General features: G+C 35.0%; 1 protein-coding gene across 1 annotated transcript in view; it reads left to right on the top strand.

Annotated features, from left to right (window-relative positions):
* LOC150109561 (myosin light chain kinase, smooth muscle-like) overlaps window positions 1-23,747 on the top strand; it is a 184,406-nt gene that overhangs the window by 42,158 nt on the left and 118,501 nt on the right. The window contains exon 4 of the mRNA XM_090402656.1: window positions 14,877-14,986. Coding sequence (XP_090258782.1) covers window positions 14,877-14,986 — 110 coding nt within the window. The remainder of the gene's footprint in view (window positions 1-14,876; window positions 14,987-23,747) is intronic.

The raw sequence follows: 23,747 nt of genomic DNA, 5'->3' as shown, positions 1-23,747 counted from the left end.
TCGGGTAGCCTTCACCTCCCCAAAAACAGACAAACCGACCAACAAAATACACACATGCAGTTGATGACATACATAACCCTAAATACCAATAACATTCTTAGATCTAATCAACAATAATAACGCCATTCGGGTCATATGTATCCACATTGGATGACTTAGAGTAGGAGCAGTGATGACGAATCCATTCAACTGAAAAAACACCTCGGTTTCATTCTGTCGTATAGAGGTGGACGAGAGATAAAGAGGCGAATGTTGTTATATGTCCTAGCAAGTAGTGGAAGTGAATGGTAAATCATTAGAATGACTACGTTTTTAGCGCCCTTGGAAAATTTTTAGTTGTTTAGCGCCTTTTATTTTGTGAAAATTTCGATAAATGGTAAAATATCCTGCCATTGGTGCCTTCGGACACCGATATCCTTGGTAGCTATCCAAGGATGCCATAACATTCCTACGCCTTTAGGTAAATATTTGGGAAAGTTAGCATAGCAAGTGTAAAGCTGTGGGAAACTTCAACTAATATACGAAAGAATGACAAACGAAATGATATATTGTAGTAAGAAAATGTATATTTGTAACTGCTGAGGGTATCTCAGTAAGATGTAGTGGAGGAAATAACAAGGTTCATGAGGAAAATGGAGATGCAGAATAGCATCTTCAGCAGTGGCGGCCCGTACATAAGCACTGCAATACCCCAAGGAAAAAATGAATTTATAAACACAAACAAAATTTTAATTTTGTTTGTGTTTATAAATAATAACAATGCTTACAACATTATATAAATGCAATACAACATGTTAAAGGTTACAGCTTATGTTTCGACAGTGATTGAATAGTTAATGATTGGAATTGTTCGATTAACGCTTTAGATTACGAAACAAATACACTGCAATCTAACACAGTGTCAGAATTATCACGTTCGACCAATCACAGTCACACTCGCCGATAATCGTTTGCGCTTCTGATTGCACATTACAAGTCATTCCAACACTGCTCGTTTGGGCACTGTATCTATGCTTGCGCGCGTTATTTCTGTGAGATACAAAACTTTTATTATTGATCGATGTTCGTGGTGAGGGTGAACTATTTTTTGCAAATCTTAGTTTATTTTGTTACAATAACATATAATTATTTATTTCTTATAGATACAAAGCTGAATTATGACGATTGTCACTCTTGAAAATATGAAAAGAATTATATTTTTCAATTATCGTTACACGAAACAAATACACTACGATCTAACGCAGTGTCAGAATTATCGTGTTTAGGAAAATGCAGCCATCTCGCCGATATTCGTTTGCGCTTGTGATTGGACATTACAAGTCATTCCGACACTGCTCGTTTGGGCAGTGTGTGGTATGCTTGCGTGTTATTTTTGTGAGATACGAAACTTTTATTATTGGTGTTTCTTCGTGGTGAGGGTGAAATATTTTTAATAAAGCGATTTTTTAATATGTAAATTTATTTATTAATAAATTGGTTACTGATTAGGAAAAAAATAATTTATTTTATTTTGCATATGCAGCACCCCCACTTTCATTCAGTGCATTATTGTTCAAACGACTGTGGCCTATACTAAATAATAATATTATTATTTTTACGTGACGCCTCTAAGGAGTCCAAAGACTTATCAAAGGAGGACACCTACTCTACAACTCTGTCTCCACCATTTAATCTACCAACTACAGCAAACCACCACGACTAGCATCATCACCTATGCCAACTCCATCTCCTGTCCACTACCGCCACTAGTATTTTTTGTCTGTAAATTGCGTGTATTCTTAAGGCCGATTTGTCTGCATGCAGGATGAAAAACCCGAGTTTCTGAGAGAAAAAACCCTGCTATAGTTCGTTCACCGATTAGAGATCCTTCGACACTTCTGCGCATGTCAGAAAAAGGAGAATCCATTCCGATAATAGGGTAATCAATCTCTCTTCTGGGATGAGTTGTTTATTATTACAGGTCGGAAAATTTAGCTTTTCTTTTACGAACATTGCTGTTTTTAAAGTGTAACTATTTTGCTTGTATAACAGTTGGAAAAATGTACGTAGAGTATTAACAAAATCAAAAAAGATATAGCATAAAACAAAAATTTAACTAAGTTTATTTTTAAAAAAGTTTTCTATAAAATAAAAATAATTATACAGAAAAACAGAATTTTTTTCAAATGAACATAGATATTCAAAACTTTTAGTTGAGAGAACTGAGATACTTTAATGTCCTAAACCGATTAATTATTTATGACTTGTTGTGACTCTTTTAACAAACCCATGCAAAAAAAAATATTAGAAAAAAAATACCATTATCAAATCCTTATAATCTTCATAGGCATCCGAATCGCCATCACTTTCACTTAAGCTGATTACCAAAGGTTCACATAATTCTTCGATAATTCCGTCTCTCTCTCCCAATACATATTTTCCAATGAGGTGACATGAGAGCAATATTTTCCCCAGTTTTTGAACTATAATACTTTCAATCGCTTGTTCTGAAAGCTTAAAAAGTTTCGACATGTCAATATACCCAGTTACGTTGCGATGGCGAATGAAACTTTTCACTTCTGTCCAAGCATACTCAATAGCATTAATATCGCAATGATATGGTGGTAACCTCAAAGCTAGAAATCGATGCTCTTTGAGCATCGTGTCGAATTTAAATCGTTTAGTTGTGGGCGAGTTTCTAAGCAATTCAATTTTTCGCATATCTGGGAATGAGAAATGTTATTCGCAGAGAGCCAACCCATAAGAACATGCTTCTTTTTAGACCAATTTGGAACTTTGTTTAATCGAATAGAGTGATATGAAGCGTTATCAATTATAACAACAGCATTTTTAGGAAGGTTTGGAATCAGTTTTTCTTCTGCCCACTTTTCGAAGATCGTAGAATTCATTTGCCCATGGTAATCTCCAGTAGTTGAATTGGCTTTGTATAGTAAGTTTGAATTCGGTAAAAAACCCATTTCTCCACCCGCACACAAAATTATTATGCGCCGCGAGGCATTTCTGGTTTGTAGCACTCCACATTCTTCTTTAGACTGCCAACATTTTCCATAAGTTAAATTACTATCAATCCAAGTTTCATCTAGATACACAATCGGTCTTTTATCCTCCCCGAAACGTCTTATTGCTCTCAAATACTGCGTTCTAGATAAAACAATGTCACTTCGCTCCATGATGTTTCATTTTATTCTTGGACTTTTTAAAACTAAATCCGATTTTATGAAGTATTTTCCTTAAAGTTTCTATTTTCCAAGGAAAATTATTTTTTTTCTTTAAGCACAGGAATCAATTTCGTAACAGTTGGCACTCTTTTCTCGACCACGTAAAATTCGTGAATAGTTCTCATAATGTCTACATCAAAATCATTCAAAGCTACAGTTTCGATGGTTTTCTTTCTCTGGCGCTTTTTTTTAGGAGATTTAAATTTTGGCTTACCTTCACCTTTTGATTCCCTACGAATTCTTTTAACAGTCGACCCCGATAAGCCCGCAATTGCACTTGCACGTTTTTATGACTTGAGAAAGGGGAACAAGGAGACGGACTTCTGACGATTATTTTTCGCAGAATGTCAGCACATTATTCAATATTCTTTTGCAAGAGCTACTGAAACGTTTAACAACAGAACTTGTTGACTGTACTGGATCCATCATACAAATTAATAATAAAAAAATAATGCAAAAAAGCGACAACAAAAATCAAGCTAGTACTAGTACAGCGACAGACAAGAAAGCACGTGATTTCGCAAGTTGGCGACCAATCTGTACAGCCTTCATTTCTTCCCCCCTTCAGCATGAATCGACTATTCTTGGCAAAATGCCAAGGAGAGACCTACAAACGGTGGGCGAACTATACCTCTGTATGAGATTGTCTAACACACCTTCAACCGAAAAAAAACAATATAAAGATCCCTCTCGTCACGATGAGAATCGAACTTAGACCTTTTCCAATCGAAGGGCGCAATATACCGTCGTTCTTCAAATTATGTAATAAACTTCCAATTCCCTGCACCACACACAAGAAGCAATAAGGGTTTTTCGACCTTTGGTGTATGGCATCAGTTTAAATTTGCATGCATGTATTACATATGTATGTATCAACTGTAATACCCACATGCACATGAAGGAAAATACATGGACATTTTTAGATGTTTATGAATTTCTGACATGATCTTTAGATGTCCATGTTGATCTGTAGATGTTTCCATGAATATCTTTACATTTTCATGAGGCTTTTCCACTGGCACTATGGTATCTGTCCTAGCATAGAAGAAATCTTTATTCAGTGTTATCTGTGTATATATATATATATATATATATATATATATATATATATATATATGTAGAAGTTCATATATGCAAGAACACTCAAAGGTTTTCTTATATATAAATTCGAGTCTGTCCCTGAATGTTCTTCCATACATAACTCAATGGGTTTCTCCGTCTGACCAAAATATTGCACATCGTAGTTACACCGAAGAAGATAAACTCAAGGATACTTTAGGCTGTAGTGTTTCGGTTTAGATGTACGAGGGAGAGTGTGCCTAGGTAAGGAATAGAGTTTGAAAAGAGGAGTAAAAGAAGTGCAGATTTTAAGTGGCACCCATCCTCTGTACTAGGTTATCCAAAGATAGACTTAAGTTCAAGTCTAGTCACTGACTGGAGGAACTTTTCTAAATTTCTTCGACTGGTTCCCGAGTTAGTCGATCTCTCACACGGGCAAGTGGGATTTTTGTTCAAAGATATGGCGGCACTTGTTTTCCTGTCTCTTCAGTGGTTGCCTCTTATTAGTGATTCATGGGCTAGCTATCTCTGATTGGCTACTGGTGGAGATTGAACTGCCAACCAGTGGTAGCCGGTGAAATTTTAAGCCTATACAAAATAAATTTTTTTTAAAATTTTTATTTTGTATAGGCAGCATTCCCCACTTAAAATTTCATTGGCCGCCACTGCTGCCAACTCAATCTCCAAAAGCTAGATAGGGTTAAAAGGCCTCACCTACTCTCTATAAAGGAATTATTATTATTATTATTGTGTGACATCTCTAAGAAGTGGCATAGCTGGGGGAAGCGGACTCCCAGTGGGCAACAATTTGAGCCTTATACGTCGTTTTGACTTTTTTTTTTTTTTTTTTTTAGCATTTTCGGTATGTATTGAGAGAGGGTGGCAAATTCAGGAACCGCCTCGGGTGGCAAAAGCCCTAGCACTGCCACTGCCTCCAAGGAGTCCAAAGACTGATCGAGGGAGGGCACCTACAACTTTCCGTCTCCACCAACTACAGCGAACCGCATCATATGCACCAACACCATCTACTGCTCACCTCCACCACCACTAGTATTTTCACAGATAATCGCAAACATCCATGTCCACTGCGGGATTCGAGCCCTCAGCCTTTTGACTGGAGAGCCGATACGCTAACCACTCGGCCAACCAGGCTGGAATGAAAGACGTTAGTTGATTATTATTATTATATATATTTGATGCAACGGATTTACTCGGTTATTATTATTATTATTATTATTATTATGTGACACCTCCAGGGAGTCCAAAGACTCATCGAGGGAGAGTGTGCTAACAGCATCGAACGATTGATTAAGCGAGTTTGAGCGCAGTTGGAACCCCTTCCAACTGCGCTCAAACTCGCTTAACTTTTTGCGAGCGATTAGTAGCAGAGGCTCTACCAATCGACCCACCTTTGCTGGCTGACATCATTCAAAAATTTAATTGCCATACGTGCCTTTTTGTGGCGTGCTTGACATGAATATGGCAGAGAAGTGACACCACCGCGTGTTTCTAAACTTAAAAACGGTATTTATTGGTATGTATGAGTGAGTGGTAAGGTCAATTTTACTAAACTATAGTGTTAAAAAAAATGGCATTCTTCCAGCGAAAAACCACATTTTGTCGCGAATATTGAATAAGCTCAGTAACATGACCTGTTAAAAACCGAAGGAACATTTATTATTATCTCCCCTACTCTAACTAGCTGCCTCCATCTCGGTTGTATCATTATAAGTTCAGCTTATTGTTTCCTCTTCAGACAATGTAGCTTTCAAGAGGCGCTTACTTCCTTTCAAGAGGAAGTAAGCGCCTCCGTAGTGAAATTGGAAGACCTACGGTACATAGTTAAACATTTAAGTTTAATATTTTTCTTTTCTCCCACCTCCCCATATGTCACATTCAGTGACACAAGCATGATTTCTCTTTTTTCCCTCCTCTCTCCCTGTTCGCTAACCTCCCCCCCCCCGATCCCATACTCACGCAATCCGATTGACATTAGACCATGAAAATATATTCTTCGCTATTCAAACACTTCTTGTGCGTTATGAGATCATTACAACAATGAAAACAAGTGGAAAAATTAAATATTTTAATATGAGTAACCACCTTTTATTGATGCACAGCGTAATTTAGAGCCCATTGAAAAGATAAATCCAGCCGACAATGGTCAGTTTTTAGACGTAGAAAATATATGTCTAGGGGCGTTATGAAGAGCTCGATAGAGAATGGCAACTATTGAAGACTGTAAAAGCATTGAAAAAAAGTCAAGAATTCATGATGCTTTGGAATAAAGTTTTGAAATGAAAAATGCTGTAGGAGAACAAATGATTCCTAATTTAGCAACATTAATTAAAGCTGTACTGTGCCTCCCTCATTCATCAGCAGCAACTGAAAGAATATTTTCAGCAGTGACAATAAATAAGAATAAAATAAGAAATCAACTACAAACTCCCTTGATGAACTTTTGACTCCTTTTGACAAAAGAAAAATTGAAACATTCATCAGCTACAGATTTTACTATTTCTGAAGAGTTAATTAATTTAGCAAAATCTACTAAAAATAATGAATAAATGCTTCCAGTGTTTTTCTTGTGAGTGGGAACCCCTGTATATATGTAAATAGCATATTAAATAACTGAAAATTTAGTGTTACATTATTTTAAACACTAAAAGGAGAGTTGTAGAGCAGGTACCCTCCCTCAATGAGTCTATAATAAGAATAATAAGAATAAAAATGATATGGTAAATTAATACACATGTTAAGTGCTAGAGTTATAATTGGGACTTCTGTTATGATAATTGACAACTGCAGCTCTTGGACTCATAGATGACTACAGTGAAGTGAGTTTGACTTTTTTTTCCTTTTCATATTTGTCGTACATGTGTTAATTTAACGGTTTTACATTGAGTTCATCTATGGTAATAAGGTAGTAATATCGTAAAATGTCCTAAACAGAGCGAAACAAAAGCATATAAAAATTTAGTATATAGTACCTTTTTCCTGCATAAGTTGGTACAAAATATTTTTGCTGGGTGGTCACTCTGGGAATAGGCCACATGCAATATAGGTATATTATGATAATTGGATAAATTTGGCATATTCAATTGGGACAAATCACTGTTACATTACGAGCATGCCCATATCGTAGAGCATAAATAAGGTGGTGGTCAGTGGCGGCTCGTGGCTTGAAATCGTGGGAGTGCTGCAACTTTCGAAATATACATACACACTGTAAGTACAGTGTATACATGTTTGGATAAAATACCAAAATTATGGTAAAAATTAAAAAAAATAAACATGAAAAAATATTGTTTATTGTCGATAAAATTATAGAGTTCGGTATAATTCAAAATTACTTAAAAATAAAATATATTCTTGTTTTGTTTCATAAAAAATATTGTTTATTATTGATAAAATTATACAGTTTAGTATAATTCAAAATTACTTAACATTACTATAATAAATGTTGTCTTTAATTGTAATGTCCAAATATTTAAAGAGACGGAGTAAACTCGATAAGCACTATGCACGAGCGGTCCCTGGTGTGGGACCATGGGAGATAGCCATCTTTTTTTTTTTGGAGGGGGATTGGTTTAGGGAATGGAACTGTTTGTGTATATTTATGATGAAGAGCACAACCTTATTTTGCCAAGTTGAACTTCTAACCATTATCATTTGCCCATACTATTAGTTTGTTTAAATTGTCCTGCAGCATTTCTTAAAAACATCACTTTTATTAAATATATATACCCTTCATGTCATTTCCTATCCATCAACGTAATTAAATAGAAACGATCCAATTTCCGAGCCCTCTGATGCATTGGAGGTTCTGTTATGTAATGGAACCATTTTGTTGTTTTCCCAGTCTCTTGAGGGGCCCAATCATATATTAAACTTAAGCATTTCCATTTCACATACCCCTATTCTTACATTAATCTCTGTCACTGTAATATGTCTACTTAGATAATATATTCTTGCTAAGTGATAATTCAATACTTCAACTATTCTTCTGCTTTTGTTACACCTTACCATCAGTATTCATTAAAGTTATCTGCCTGTAATTCTTCTTCCTTTTACTCATGATGAAAGAACTTTTGGAATTTCCTTTGGCCTGCACAGCTAATTTCCTCTCATAACCTGATTTTGACTTTCTTACCTTATTGGTCACTCTTTTTAACTGTACTTATAATACTGATGAGGAGCATGCTGATCAACTTTCTCCTTTTTAATCCATCTTCACATTCCTATTAACCGCACTTTTACACAACTTCCAGAGATGACTATTCATTGTTATCTCTGGTCATGTCATGTATTGGAACATTTCTTCATTATCTACTCTATAAAAACTCTTTAATAAGTTATATTTGTTTTATAATATCTGCTCTTTACTGCCTGTCAACTAAACTTCGTAACCCACAACCTTTATTATCTGTATAATATTTTCTTGTTTTGCAGCTCTTAATTTCCAACATCTGACACTTGGTATGAAGTCTGATGCTGCTTCCCTCAAACACCCATTGACCATTTCCAGTGTGCTACGGACATCATTCTCTTGCAGTTTCTTAGGTCATAATACTGTTTCAAGCTGTTGTCTAAATTTGCCAACAATCATTGGCTCTGTAGTTCCACATATATGCTATCTTCATTGACAATTCCACATGCTTAGCCTTCTGCCAGCTCAAGACTGCATGATCACCCTCTCCAATCTGAAGCAAACCTTGGTTATGGACTATGAAAACTCAGAGTCCATAACCTCTCTCCCTCCATTGCATGTGTACTAAAAGTTTGTGGTGATATGTCATCCATCCCCCATAGCTTTATTAGCATCTAAGCTACTCATCATCTCTTACACCTGTGGTTCTTTCACTTATTATTATACGGTATCTCTGTGGTTAGGGCCATGCCAACCCGAGGGTGCAAGGGGTGAACTGAACCCCGGCAGAAACATTGATAGGGTGGCATTTTATGTAGCTAATATCTAATTTGGATTATACAATGCGGTATTAGGGGTGGCCGATAAAAGTTTACACCCGGGCAGCAAATACCCTTGGCGTGCCCCTGTCTGTGGTGTCCAGAGACTCATCATGGGAGATCCACACTGTTATATGTACAAAACCGATCATACCTCAAGTTCTGTTCAGATAATTTTTTCTTTGATGCTTCATAAATTACATTTCCTTTTTCGCTCAAGTGTCTGCTCCTTCTTTCAACCTATGTCCCTATATTTGAACCTTTTAATAATTGCTTACTCTGTCTGATGATGCATATCCTTTATATATTATTTTGTGGCCCTGGCTTTTGGTAGCAAGTTACCATATATTTAGTTCTGTTACCTTATTTCTCACACCATATAGCCTCAAATACACAACTACCAGTGCCTTTAATTTCTCTGAATTTCTGAGTATCCCATATTCACGTCACTTGCCTTAGTATCCAATATGGGATACTAAGGCAAGTGGAGTGAAGTCATTAGATTCTATATATGAGTTGCCTAGTCGTGAAGTTATTTCACACACAAACATTGTTTGTTTACACTTAAATAAAGGATTAAACCAAGAATATAATTTCTTTGCATTTTTAATTTATAGTCCTTGCTATTTGTTTAAATGTGCCTTTAAGGTAGGGTATGGTATAATTTTTCAGATATAATTTGTTTTAGATATAATTCACAGATATAATTAATTTTACTGTGCTCTACTTCTAATAAATTTCTCCACTACCTTAATCACAGCCAGATGTACAGACTAATCTATAATTCAAAATATCACTCTTAGTAATACTTTTATGAAGCAGCACTTTTTTGCCTTCTTGATTTCAAGCCTATCATTAAACAACAGGTCAAAGACTTGGTAATCTCTCTTTTGCACATTTCCTAAAAGTTTGTGGTGATACGTCATCCATCCCCCATAGCTTTATTAGCATCTAACCTACTTATTATCTCTTACACAAGTGGTTCTTTCACTTATTATTATACAGTATCTCTGTAGTGTCCAGAGACTCATCATGGGAGATCCACACTAACTGTTATATTTAGAGGTATGATAGGTTCACAAATCCTATCATACCTCTCCTTAAACTCATTCACTTAGGAGGCACTCACAACTAATTTTGGTTGTCCATTCCACTCGTTCACCACTCTCCATGTAAAATATTTAGTCTGCACATTCTTACTAACTGCATTCTTACACAACTCCCACATGATCGTTAGTTCTCTGACTATTTGTCATATATCAAAAAATTCCTTTGAATCAATTTTGTAAAACCACCTTAAAATCATCATCATCATCATCATACGTATCAAGGATTTAGACCTAGCATGGCCTGTTCCGGCCTTAGAAGTAATCGTTTAAGAGGACGTCCTAGTTTTCTTTTTCCTAATGGCTTGTACTTTAAGGCTTGTTTTGGTAATCTTTCTGTTTTCATTCTTTGAACGTGTTCCATCCATTTATGTTTATATTTTTTAATTTTTTCTATTACTGGTTCTTGGTTTAATTCTATCATAATATTTTCGTTTCTTTTGTGATCAAATAGGGTATACTTTGCAGTTTTTCTCATAAACTTCATTTCTGCTGTTATTAATCTTTGTTTGTCTTTTTGTTTTATTGTCCAGATTTCGCTTCCATACATTAAGACTGGTAAGGCTAATGCATTGTATACTTTTAGCCTGGTTTGTTTTTGAACTAGGTTTAGTTTAAATATAGAGTTAATTATACCTGTTATTTTTAAATATTTTGCAGTTTTTATGTTTATATCTTTTTCATTTTCATATGTGATCATATATCCTAGGTAGTTAAATGAATTCACCTGTTCTAAGATCTTGTTATCTATTAATATTTTAGTTCTTGCTGGATCTTGTCCTTTAAAGGCCATAGTTTTTGATTTTTCCGTTGATATTATCATACCATAATCTTTGGATATCTCATTTAGATTTAAAATAGCTTTCTGTAATTTATCTTCAGAATTTGTAATTATTATTTGGTCATCTGCAAAGAGGAGAGTGCTTAAGTTAACTGTAGGTGAAAGTTTAATTCCTTGATGTAAATTTTTACTCCATTTTATTATTATTTCGTTTAAGTAGATATTAAAAAGAGTTGCTGAGAGGGGACATCCCTGTCGGACCCCTTGGTTTATCTCTCTTGTATATGATAGCTCTTGATTTAATCTTATTTGTATTTGATTATTTTCATATATACTTGTGATAGCTTTTAGGATATTATTTGGTATTTGTCTTTCTTTTAATATGTTAAATAATATGTTTCATTTGACTTTGTCAAATGCTTTTTCAAAGTCAATAAATGCAATATGTGTTTCTAAATTATATTCTCTTCTTTTCTCTATTATTAATTTTAGGCAAAAGGCTGGGTCTATACATGATCGTCCTTTTCTAAATCCATTCTGTACCTCTAGAATAAAGTTTTCGGAATATTTCATTAGTTTGTTATTTAAGATTCTGCTATATATTTTGTAACAGGAATTTAGTATACTGACACCTCTATAGTTTTTAGGGTCATCTCTGTTACCTTTCTTAAAGATAGGAATCACAATTGCTTTTTTCCATTCTATTGGGGGGATACCAGTTGAGTAAATTTTATTTAAAAACGATGAGTCTTTCTTTGAATCTTGTTCCTGCGTATTTATATAGTTCTGAACCTACCTTAAAATCTTATAAGATATTAAATCCATTTAATATCTTATAAGCTTCTATCATGTTCCCCTCTTTTCTGCCTGCTAACTAAACTTTGCAACACACACACACACACACACACACACACACACACACACACACACACACACACACATATATATTCAGCCTGTTCTCATAGAGAGCATTTCACAGACCTATCACCAACTTACCCAGTCACTCATCTCTGAATCCTGTTTACCATCATCAAATTGTCGTGACCACTTTTTTCTGTCGTGTTCTAATTTACCATCTAGTCTTAAGTCACTTTTATAAATAAAATAACTAATTACGAAATGATCACCGATCCAAAAATAGGGAAATTTATATTTATACTGCGCCACTCTATTCTTAGATTAGTCCATATAAATAGTAGGATCAATTCTTAATTAGGTTAGCAGTCATCTCATTAGGCCGAATTATTTATTATCATTTTTACTTGGGGTTCCCGCTAGATTCGAATATTTATGAACGGTGCAATAATAAGGAATTCAGGCAAACACAATATTTTAGATTAACAAAATAAAACATTTAATATATGATATGGTTAACAAATACAAGAATTCTATTTTAAAATGGAACTACACAAATAACTTAACACATCTTCCTAAGTCAGTTAAGCCAATTCAATGTTCTAACCTTCATATACAATTCACAGTCTCAAAATACAAATCTTCTTATCTCTAGTCTATATAACAAACTTCACATTTAAACAGTCTTCACAAACCTATCAGCTCAATGTTTATATTCACAGCAGGCAATAAACTACTTAAGCAATATTCCAAGCAAATATATTCCGGACTTTGAGCATCAGGGATATATCACAGTTAATGCTAGAATAGACAAACTTATACAACTACTCTTACCAGACAAATTCTTCAATACATCAAATTATTGAGAGAGCACTTATGAATTAACTTAATTAACGTTAGCGGAACACACATAATAAAAATTCTCCAAGTTTAAACTGTACTACTGTTAGTCGCACTTCACTATTCCAAACAACAGTAATTAGGTACTGATATCTTTTCTTGTTCACTTTTCTCCAAGTAATCAATATAACCTTTTCCTAGGGCAACATAGGATATAATCGTAATCCAGATTAACTGGAACTAATCAGAATTTTTGCATTGACTGTCCAGTTTCCTTTTTATCTGATTACGTCATTAACCTTTCTTCATAACAACAACTGATTTCGCTCATAATATTAAACTTTATGATTCACTACTTATTGGTTCACTTCCGAACACTAAACTCATAAATTTCTGCCCTCAGGATTTTATAATCTTGGTTCCGCAAAACTCTCTCCTCCCTCGCTTAATAATAATTCTTCCTCCTTTCTGTCTTATCTCTCTAATGACCTTCCTTCTCCTTTACCCGTTCTATCTATTACCTTCACTCCCCCTTACGTTCGAACGCCACGCTCTACTCCACTCGTGGTTGTTTACGCGTGCGTCTCCATGACAACAGACTAAGCGTAAACATTTCGCTAATGTAATGTATGCTCTTTTACTACTACTACAGTGATTACATAACATTAAATATTTCACAAATAAGAACAACAGAATATTTAAGCTACTTCTTCAGCTTTTTGATTACATATACAGTTAAATATAAAATAACATTTTACGTTACATCATACATATTTGGTTATACAAAATTCTACACATTTTATTATTTTATAAAATAATAGTAGGTCAGGTTTTGAATAAACATTTAATTAGTAATTCTCAATTAAGGACCAATAAATAATTTTATATAAGTCATGATTAATATTTAATAAGCAATGTTAAATGTGAATGAAAAAAAAATAAATTACATAACATAGCTTCATTCACAATTTAACAAAATCCAGGTGACCTAATCTGTGCACATTAGTCAAGATGTGGCTGAATCATAGCCATATAATAAAGAGGGATACTAACTTCTCTATCTTTGCCTTTTAGCATGTTTTTCACATCCAAATAATCCTTTGAGCTATACATAAGAAAGATTCCGGTAATTGGACCCATATTTTTATTAAGATAAATATCAATAAAAATAAAAATAAAAAACCCAACAAGTTTCGTAAGTCATTTGACTTACATCTTCAGGGATCAAAGGTAACTAAAAGTTTAAACACAAGAAATGAGAAATTACTCAAAATAGTTCATTCAATGCAGTTATGGCTGTCTGTTATTAAATTAAATATCCGAATGCAGATTCAGTGCAATACTAAGTTTGAACCACAGAAACCTATGCCTATAATCCTTTGAGCTAGTTCACCAATTTTTGCAATATGCCCTTTGAGCTTCACCTCTCTGTCCACCATTATCCCCAAGTGCCTAGCCTCATCAGTTACCTGCAATTCATTATCATCAATATGATATGCAGTTTGTAACCTTTTCAACCAGAAGTGCCTTTTACATTTTGCAACATTAATTGACAATCATTATCCTTTGCCTATAATGCCAATTTATTTAAATCGTCCTGCAGAATATCTACATAATCTTTATCAACTGTTGCTCTCCTCAATTTTGCATCATTAGCAAACAACTGAATCTCACCCCATCCCCATATAATTGATATATAAATTAAAGAGCAGTCGCCCTAGTACAGAATCCTCTGGTACTCCACTATTCATCCTTATTCTCCTTCCACCAACCATATACTGTTCTCATATGCTACTTTTATTAAGAGTTAAATAACAAATTATTCTTACTGACCAAAACAAAATGTTGGTCTAATAATTAAATATATTTAGTTGATTCTTATACCATACCACCTTGATTTTATTGCTTCACTGAAAAAAAGTTAATATAAAATTTATCAGTTTTTTTTTTTCTCTTCTTCCAAGTATCCTTACCCTGTTTAAAACTGATTATTTTTTTGTCATTTTAAACAAGTTTTATAAATAAAGAAGTATATATATCTCATTATAGGTATAGATTAACAATAAAGAACTGTGGATTAAAAGAAAGTGGAACTTATACATGTATGGCTACAAACAGGATAGGATCTGAAAAAAGCAGTGCATCCATAATTGTTAAAGGTAAGAGGTTTTCATAAAGCATTTATAGTTACTTAGTTTCTTGCATGTTTCTTACCCCCCCCCCCCCACCAATTACTATGTGATGTGCAAAAGCCCTGCTGTGAGGATTGTATGTTGGCTGTTCATGATGGTATTTTAATAATGAGATTACAACATAGAATATATATATATATATATTAATTTGAATAACATAATACTTTTGATATTTTGACAAATATTGCTGTCAAATTAAGGGGATAAAAATCCCTTATTATTTTACAGCCAGTATGCGAAACTCTGAGATCGAAAACTACAATTTAAGAGTTTCATGCCGAAGAACTATTGGTGAATCCAAGCACAAGTAAATACCTGGTAGTACACCACCAAGGCAACTCGCAGCAAAGGTGGAGCAAGATCCCTCACTATTATTATTAATACTACTATCAGTATTACATCTCCTAGGAGCTGTGTTTTACATTATGAGAAAATATAAAGGATAGTGAGGGAGCTTGCTACACCTTTGCTTCGAGTTGCCTTGGTGTTGTACTACCAGGTGTTCACTTACACTTGGATTCAGCGATAGTTCTTCAGCATGAAACTCTTAGATCGTAGTTTTCGATCTCAGAGTTTTGCATACTGGCTGTAAAATAATAAGGTATTTTTATCCCCTTAATTTAATTAACTTTGCCAGAAAAAATAGCCATTTGGCTTTTTATAAATATTGCTGTCATCAGGATACAATGCACAAACTGATATGTACACACAGACACTACATTGGATAAGATAATGAAGGAAGACAACAACAGCAAAGGATGGGTTTAAATAAAGGCCATTAGGATGATGTACTGAGCATGAGTGCTTCTCAAGTTAGAGGCAGTTTCATGCACCCAAATTTGTGGATGTTTGATAGTTTCTTAATTCTGTGACAGATTCCACGTGAAAAGTCCCTCATTTTCTATGGTGGAGTAAGATGGCAATTTTTCCAGCATGTCCAGTGTAGTACCTGCATGCACATATTGGTTTATGCATCATTTCCTGATGATAGCAATTTGACTTTGCCAAAATTTAGAAATATTAATTTAATTTGTTGAAAGTTTTTTACTTGGTTATACTATAAATTAAAGATGCCAAGAAATTATATTCTTGGTTTAATCCTTTATCCAAGTGTAAGCAAACAAAGTTTGCACATGAAGTAAGTTCACGACTGGGAAACTTGTATATAGAGGCCAATGATGACTTCACAATGACTTCACATCACTTGCCTTAGTAAGTGATGTGAAGTCATTAGCATCTATACACGAGTTGCCCAGTCATGAAATTACTTCACAAACAAACTTTATTTGCTTACACTTGGATAAAAAATCAAACCAAGAATATAAATTCTTTTATGTATATTAATTAATTATTCTAATTAATATGATGTATGATATACAAAAATTACTATTATTATCTAAGACTCCATAGAATCAAAGACTCATCTAGGAGGTCCCTTTTTTCATACCCACAGCTCATCATGCCATACCTTAAACACAGTCAAATTCTCTGCAGACACCACACTCTCAGACAATGCATTCCAGGCATTCATAACTCTCCACATAAAAAACCTGCTTCTCACTCTCTTGCTTACAACCTCCTTATACAACATCCTCTTGTTCTCCCTTGATCTCCCACCATTTTATGAAAAATATCTTCAGCGTTAATGCTATAACAACCTCTTACCAACTTGTACATCTCTGTACATCTCTATCCTATCATTCTTCTTCCTCTGATCCACTATACTCTGCAAATTGCGTATTCTCAATCTCTCTTCATATTCATCATTCCAGAGATCAGAAACTACCTCTGGATCCTCTCCAACGTCTCTTCATCCTTTTGAACACCAGGTGATCAAATCTGTGCACAATAGTCCATATGTGGCCTAATCAAGGCCATACAATGGAACCATAATCTCCTTACAACGTCTCTTCATCCTTTTGAACACCAGGTGATCAAATCTGTGCACAATAGTCAATATGTGGCCTAATCAAGGCCTTATACAATGGAACCAGAATTTCCTTACTTCTACAAGTCAACATGAGTCTTTGATTCTATGGAGTCTTAGGATAATAATAATAATTTTTGTATATCGGATAACCAATCCTCTGCACTAGTCTAATCTTGTCCTATGCATCATTACCAGAATTTGTTGTGTCCTCACAATTTTGGTAATGTGTTCTTTAAATTTTAGATCTTTATCCATCATCACCTCAAGATCTCTTAATTACTCCAACAATATATCCCCACCAAGCATAAATTCTACATCCAATCTTTGTTTTCCAAATTTTAAAAAAACTTTATGTTTTGCAACATTGAACTGGCATCCCCCAATCTCGTGCCCATTTACTCAGTCTATTCAAGTTTTCCTGTAAGTCCACATTACAATTTTGCATCATCTTCAAATAGCTGAATATCCCATTCAAATCTTTCCCAGTATCATTAACATACAGGTTAAACAGAAATGGCCCTAAAATGGACCCCTGAAGCACACTGCTAGTGACTTTCTTCTTCTTCTTCTTCCAGGTTATTACTCTCTCATATATAACTTGCTGATGCCTATCAAATAATCAACCCAATGCACTAGTCTAATATTCAACTCCATCTGCTCTAGTTTAACTATCAACTTATCATTTGGTAATCTAAACAACCTTTGCAAAGTCTAAGTATACTACTGTGTATCCATCTCCCTTGTTCAAAGAAGCTATCACCTTATTGTAATAAGTCAGTAGATTACTAAACTATGACTAAATTATTGTGGTATTGTGGTTATTAAAGATATTAGGACTAGACTATTTGCTTTCAGAATGGTGAATGATTGGAATAACTATTGGTAGTAAGTGTATGAATGTATTGTCAATGAGGTGAGAATATTGTGTGAATAACAATTATTGTGGTTTCTTACAATAAGCCTTTGAACCCCAAATAAGAAGATTCTCAGATAATAATAATAAAAACTATGATAACATAAATGGAATCAGGAAAGGGGAAATAGAGATAAGAAGACAAAGATCATAGGGGAAATAGAGAAATATCCCTTTGATTGCAGTGAGATAATAACCTTAGGCAGCAAGTGACAGATGATACATGAGAATTAATAGTATTAGATACTACAAATGGTATAAAAGGATCTGATGATAAATGAAGCCACTGTGCTGTTTGTGAGAGTAGAATGGGAAGTGTGTTTGTGGGTGGAGAGTGCAGATGTGATCATCCATTTCTAATTTAGAGGTGGCAAAATGTGTACAAATTCAAGGAAGTAAAGAAATGTATATCAGTGGTACTGGATGAAATTTTACATATTCCCTTAAGAAAATGTGCAAAGGAATTGACAGTGCACAGATCTGGCTGTTTAACAAGTCTTGCGATTAGAAAAGTCCCGAGTGGAAGGAGAGGAAGATAATGTCATTGTATAAGGATGGTGTTAGAATAGCGTTATAAAACTATAAATCAGTTTGTATTTCTTCAATGGTTGTAAAGATTTTGAGAAGTTAGAAGGAGCATCTACAGAATTTAGCAGATGAGTATGATATTTATGAAGGTTAGCCTGGATTTCTTTTTTTTATCAAGATTAGTTCTTCTTATCAAGAATATCAAGATTACTGAAAGAAGGGATGCTCTTCTTTCAATAATCTTGATATTTAAGTTGAAATATGTAAGTTTAGATGTCGTATTAGTGGATCAGATGAAATTGTCCATCTGATGATAGATATCAAAGAGTTTCATGTAAGAAAACCGTGTTTTGGAGAAGAAAGGTTACAAGTGGGTTCCACCAGGCTCGGTACTGGAATCATTGCTTTCAGTATTTATTTCAGTGAAATTGTCACTGATTTGCAGCAGATATTCAGATGTTTGCAGATAACGCAACTGGTGACAGGATTATTAGTAATAGTTATAATGTTGTGACTCTTCCAGGAGTATTTAAATTTAGAAGATGTCAGTTTAAGGTGTAGAGTTTGAAATTCGAGATCCGCAGAATGTAGGATGATGCATACTAGGATTTCTCTTTGTATGCAACTTTCTTCATCCTGAGAAAAAGAGGCTAATTCCTGAGATTTGCAGGAAATAGCAGTATATTAAAAAATGTCATTGATTTTTCAGTGATAAGATACTCTTTTAGAATTGAGATAATTAATCTTATACATAGATGATCATTTATAATGCTTGAATTGTATTTACTGAACTATAATTAGTCATACAAAATAAAGACTTTCCTAACCAAATTTCAATCTCACTTGCACAAGATTTAGCATGTATCAACAAAAGGGAGATATGACAACCGAGTCTCATTTGAATAACTTTTTTTTATGTTGCTCCTACCATGAGATATTATATGCAAACTTATAGTACATTTTGTACGTTTCGTAGAATTTTTTTTTTTAATTTTTATCAATTTTATACATTATTTGTATTTTTTATTTTTTTTTTTCTGATTCAACTGATCAATCAAATTATTATTATTATATCAAATCATTATTATTACATCAACTTTTCTGGAGTCAAAACTCATCAAGGGGGGGGAGAGAGAGAGAGGTTTATACCATTAACAATTAAAATATGTAAGAAATATACATTATATTATTATAGTGTATAAGTATACATATATTACAAAATCCTATAGACTTAAGGAAAATCTCTCCTACTTGTAACATATCTATCATACTGAAACTTAAACCCATTCACACTCTTTGCATTCACAACATACTCAGGCAGTGCATTCCACTCACCCACCACTCTCCACATAAAAAAAAAATACTTCTCATCCTCTTATTCACCACTTCCTTGTGCAATTTCCAGGGATGGCCTCTAGTTCTTTGCCCTTCCTTATTTTCCACAATCTGAAAAATCTTTCTCATATTCATCCAGTAAATACCTCTCAAGAGTTTAACCGTCTCAGTCATATAACCCCCTTCACCTTCTATCAGCTAAACTCTGTAGATTACATGACTTCAGTGTATCCTTATTGCTAACATTTCATATTCCTGAAAATATTTTTGTCAACTGCCTCCAAAGTATCTTCAACCCTACTAAATTTGGGCACAATATTCCAGATGTGACTTGATCAAGGCCTTGATTCAGGATTACTTTGTGCATAACTGGTTATTAAGAGAATGATGATATATTGGAGAGAATCCAGAGAAGATTGACTAAGCTGTTTTCAGGTCTCTGAAACATTGGGTATAAAGAGAGAGGGATTGAGGATCTGCCATTTCCAGAGCCTCATTGCTAGAAGGAAGAGAAGTGATATGATCAAGACATAAATTAGTAAGAAGTTATTACCAGTTGAGAGATTTTTCATAGAAGTAAACAAACAAAAAATAATAATAACAGTCATAGAAGGAGGTCATTCCTTGAATCTGTAGAAGAAGGGTGTGAGAAGCAGGTTCTTTGAGAGTGTTTGGCGAGCAGAATGCATTGCCTGAGAGTGGGGTAAGTGCATAAATGCTTTATAAGTTTAAAGCATGGTTCATTGAGTTCTGTGTGTAATAATAGAGACCACCCATTATGAGTCTCTTGATTTCTTGGAGGTCTGCGTTAGTAATAATAATAACAATAATGTTATTATTATTCAGGCCTCCATTGAGTCAAGACTCATCATGGGAGGTCCTTCCTAAAAAACATAAAATCTATCAAGATTCATCGAGGGGAAGTCCCTCCTAAGAAACACAATCTATCATACCACTCCTTAAACTCATTGACCGTTTTTGCTCTCACCACTCCATCAGGCAATGCATTCCATGGTTCAACCACCCTCCATACAAAGAAACCACTCCTCACCCTCTTGCTCACGAATTCCTTTTGTAACTTCCAGGCATGGCCTCTTGTTATCACTCCTTCCCGCTGTTCAACCAAGCGAAAGAACTCCCCAGTGTCAACCCTGTAACCACCTCTCAAGAGCTTAAAAGTCTCAATCATATCACCTCTCCTTCTTCTATCCACCAAACTCTGCAGTCCACATTCCCTCAGCCGATCCTCATAACTATCATTGTACAGTCCTGAAACCATCTTTGTTATCTGCCTTTGTACCCTTTCCACAGTTAATTTATCCCCTTCAAATCCTGGGGACCAAATCTGAGAACAATAGTCTAAGTGTGGTCTGATCAGAGACTTATACAACAGAATGATAATCCTTTTATCTCTGCAAGTCAGTGTCCTCATAATTGCAGCAATCCTCTGTGTTACCTTCACCACCTTTGCAATATGTCCCCTAAACCTCAGGTTTCTATCAATCATCAACCCCAGATCTCTTGTCTCCCCTTCTTCCTCCAGTATAACTCCTCCCATAAAGTATGCAGCGTCCTGTCGATGTTTCCCAAACCTCAAGACCTTACATTTTACTGCATTAAACTGATACACCCATTCATTTGCCCATCTATCTAGCTTATTTAAATCCTCTTGCAGGGCTTCCACATCTGCACTATTACTAATAATCCTTCCCAGCTTCACATCATCCCCAAACAATTAAATATCCCCTTGCAATCCACTGGCAATGTCATTGATATTATTATTCAGGTTAAACAATATAGGTCCTAGTACTGAGCCTTGTGGGACCCCACTTGTAACCTTCTGTCTCCTTGAAACTGCTCCACCATAGACAACTCTCTGATACCTATTAGACAGCCAATCCCGAATCCAGTTGACCAATCTGACATCCAGACCCATGTGCTACAACTTAAATATCAGCTTATCATGTGGCACCCTGCAAATGCCTTTGCTAAGTCTAAGAAAATTGCAGTATATTCCTTTCCCTCATCTAATGTTCTTGTAACTTTATTATAAAAGGCTAGCATATTGCTAAAACAAGAGAACCCTTTCACAAATCCATGTTGACTCTCACAGATAACATTACCCTCATCTGCCCAATGCTGTATACGGTCCCTCACTACTTTCTCCAAGATATTAACAACTACTGATGACACACAAACTGGCCTATAATTAGACACTTCCAGTCTGATACCACCCTTATGCATTGGCACTATCTTACCTTCCTTCCTTTCCTGCAGCCAGACTTTCATTGGAAAGCCAGGTCAAAGGCACTGTCAGTTCCCTAGCACATTCTCTCAAAACTTGTGGTGAAATATCATCCAGTCCCACAGCTTTACTGACATACAGAGTACTCAGTATTTGAAACACAGTTCCAAATACTGAGTACCAATAAAGTGTTCATTGAACAATTACACTATGTCCTCTGCATTAGCCACTCTATTCCCATTTTTATCCCACAATGTCATTTTTCCACAGTCATTTCTCCTCCTACTGGCCACATAGCTTAAAAATTCCCAAGGATTTTCCTTGGATCCAATCTCCTCTCATATTCCAGTTTCGCTTTCCTTACCACACTAGTTACTCTTCTGGCCTGTGTCTTATATTCTTCATGCATCCTCTCTTCACCTGTCTCCTTATATCTCTTCCATAGCCTCTTTTTCACATGCAATTCCTGTTTAATATTGTTTGTCATCCACTTTACTCCAAATTGTGTCCTCTTCTTCACTCGTGGTATACAACTTACCATTGCTGCTAACAAATATTCTTTCATAATTTCCCATCCACTAATGATATCCCGGCCTTCCATTTCCTCCCTCCATGAAACTTACGGAAGTTGACGTCTAAGACTATTATATTCACCTGCATTATAATTCCACATAAGTTCCCATCTCTTTGATACTCCTGCATGTCTATTCATTTTCCAAGTCAAAACCATATGGTCACTCTCTCTAACTGGTGGGAGAGATGTCATCTCAGTTATTATCAACTCTTCTGATGCTATAACCAAATCCAAAACTCTTGTACCTCTTGCTCCCTCTATTACATGTTGCCTAAGACATTTCTCCTTCAACAATTCTAGAAATTCCATTCCCTTATTCCTACATGCATCTTCCTCTCTCCAATTTATACTACTGTAGTTAAAATCTCCCATAAGAATCATTCTTCTTGCACTTGCCAAACTCAACTGTCTAAACATTTCCTGGTCCCCACCCCTCTGTGCTCCTGGGTCTGTAGCAATACCACACTAAATATCATGTCTTGCCCACCTCTACCTCACACCATATGCTTTCAAAATCATTAGTGCCACTGCCTTCCAAAGTTTCCACTCATAGAGGACATTGGTCGTCACTTATCATAAGCAGTACTACACCACCATGCTTTCCCTTCCTATCCTGCTGAAAAATGCTGTACCCAGTGACTTCTATTCCTGCTATTATATCCTCTTCTGTCAACCACGTCTCAGTGATCCCAATAATTTTTTGCCAGACTGATGCTATCTGCACCACCAATTCCTCTCCCTTATTCCAGGTACTCCTGGCATTAGTATAAAGCATATAAATGCCGTTATTTCTATACCCAGCATTATTCCCTCTAGACTCCACTGGGCTCAGTGTTAGCTGATGTAGTCCTCCCCCACTTCTCCCAAGTACCCATTCCCACAAGAGGCCACCCAAAAAAAAATCGCACTCTGGGCTCATCCGGGATTTGAACCTGGAACCTCTCACACCCTAAGCGAAAATCACACCCCTATATAATCCTCCAGGATATGTAAATTGTGATATAAAATAATATTCATTCCTACCATTAATAGAAACATCAAAAATATAACAAATAAATCAGAGATGAAAAACATGAAGAAAAAAGTTAATAAAACAAAATAATAGATTAAAAAATATAAAGCATACTAATTGAAATCATTTAATGAATGGAGAAAAAAAAAAGATGAAATTCACAAGTTTAAGCTTAGAGCAAAAAGAAAATA

The sequence above is a fragment of the Typopeltis vanoorti genome, chromosome 2 (genome assembly GCF_054136105.1).
Source record: "Typopeltis vanoorti isolate ZY-2024b chromosome 2, IOZ_Tvanoo_1.0, whole genome shotgun sequence".
NCBI classification, from domain to species: Eukaryota; Metazoa; Arthropoda; class Arachnida; order Uropygi; family Thelyphonidae; genus Typopeltis; species Typopeltis vanoorti.
This window is presented reverse-complemented; position numbering and strand designations above follow the sequence as displayed.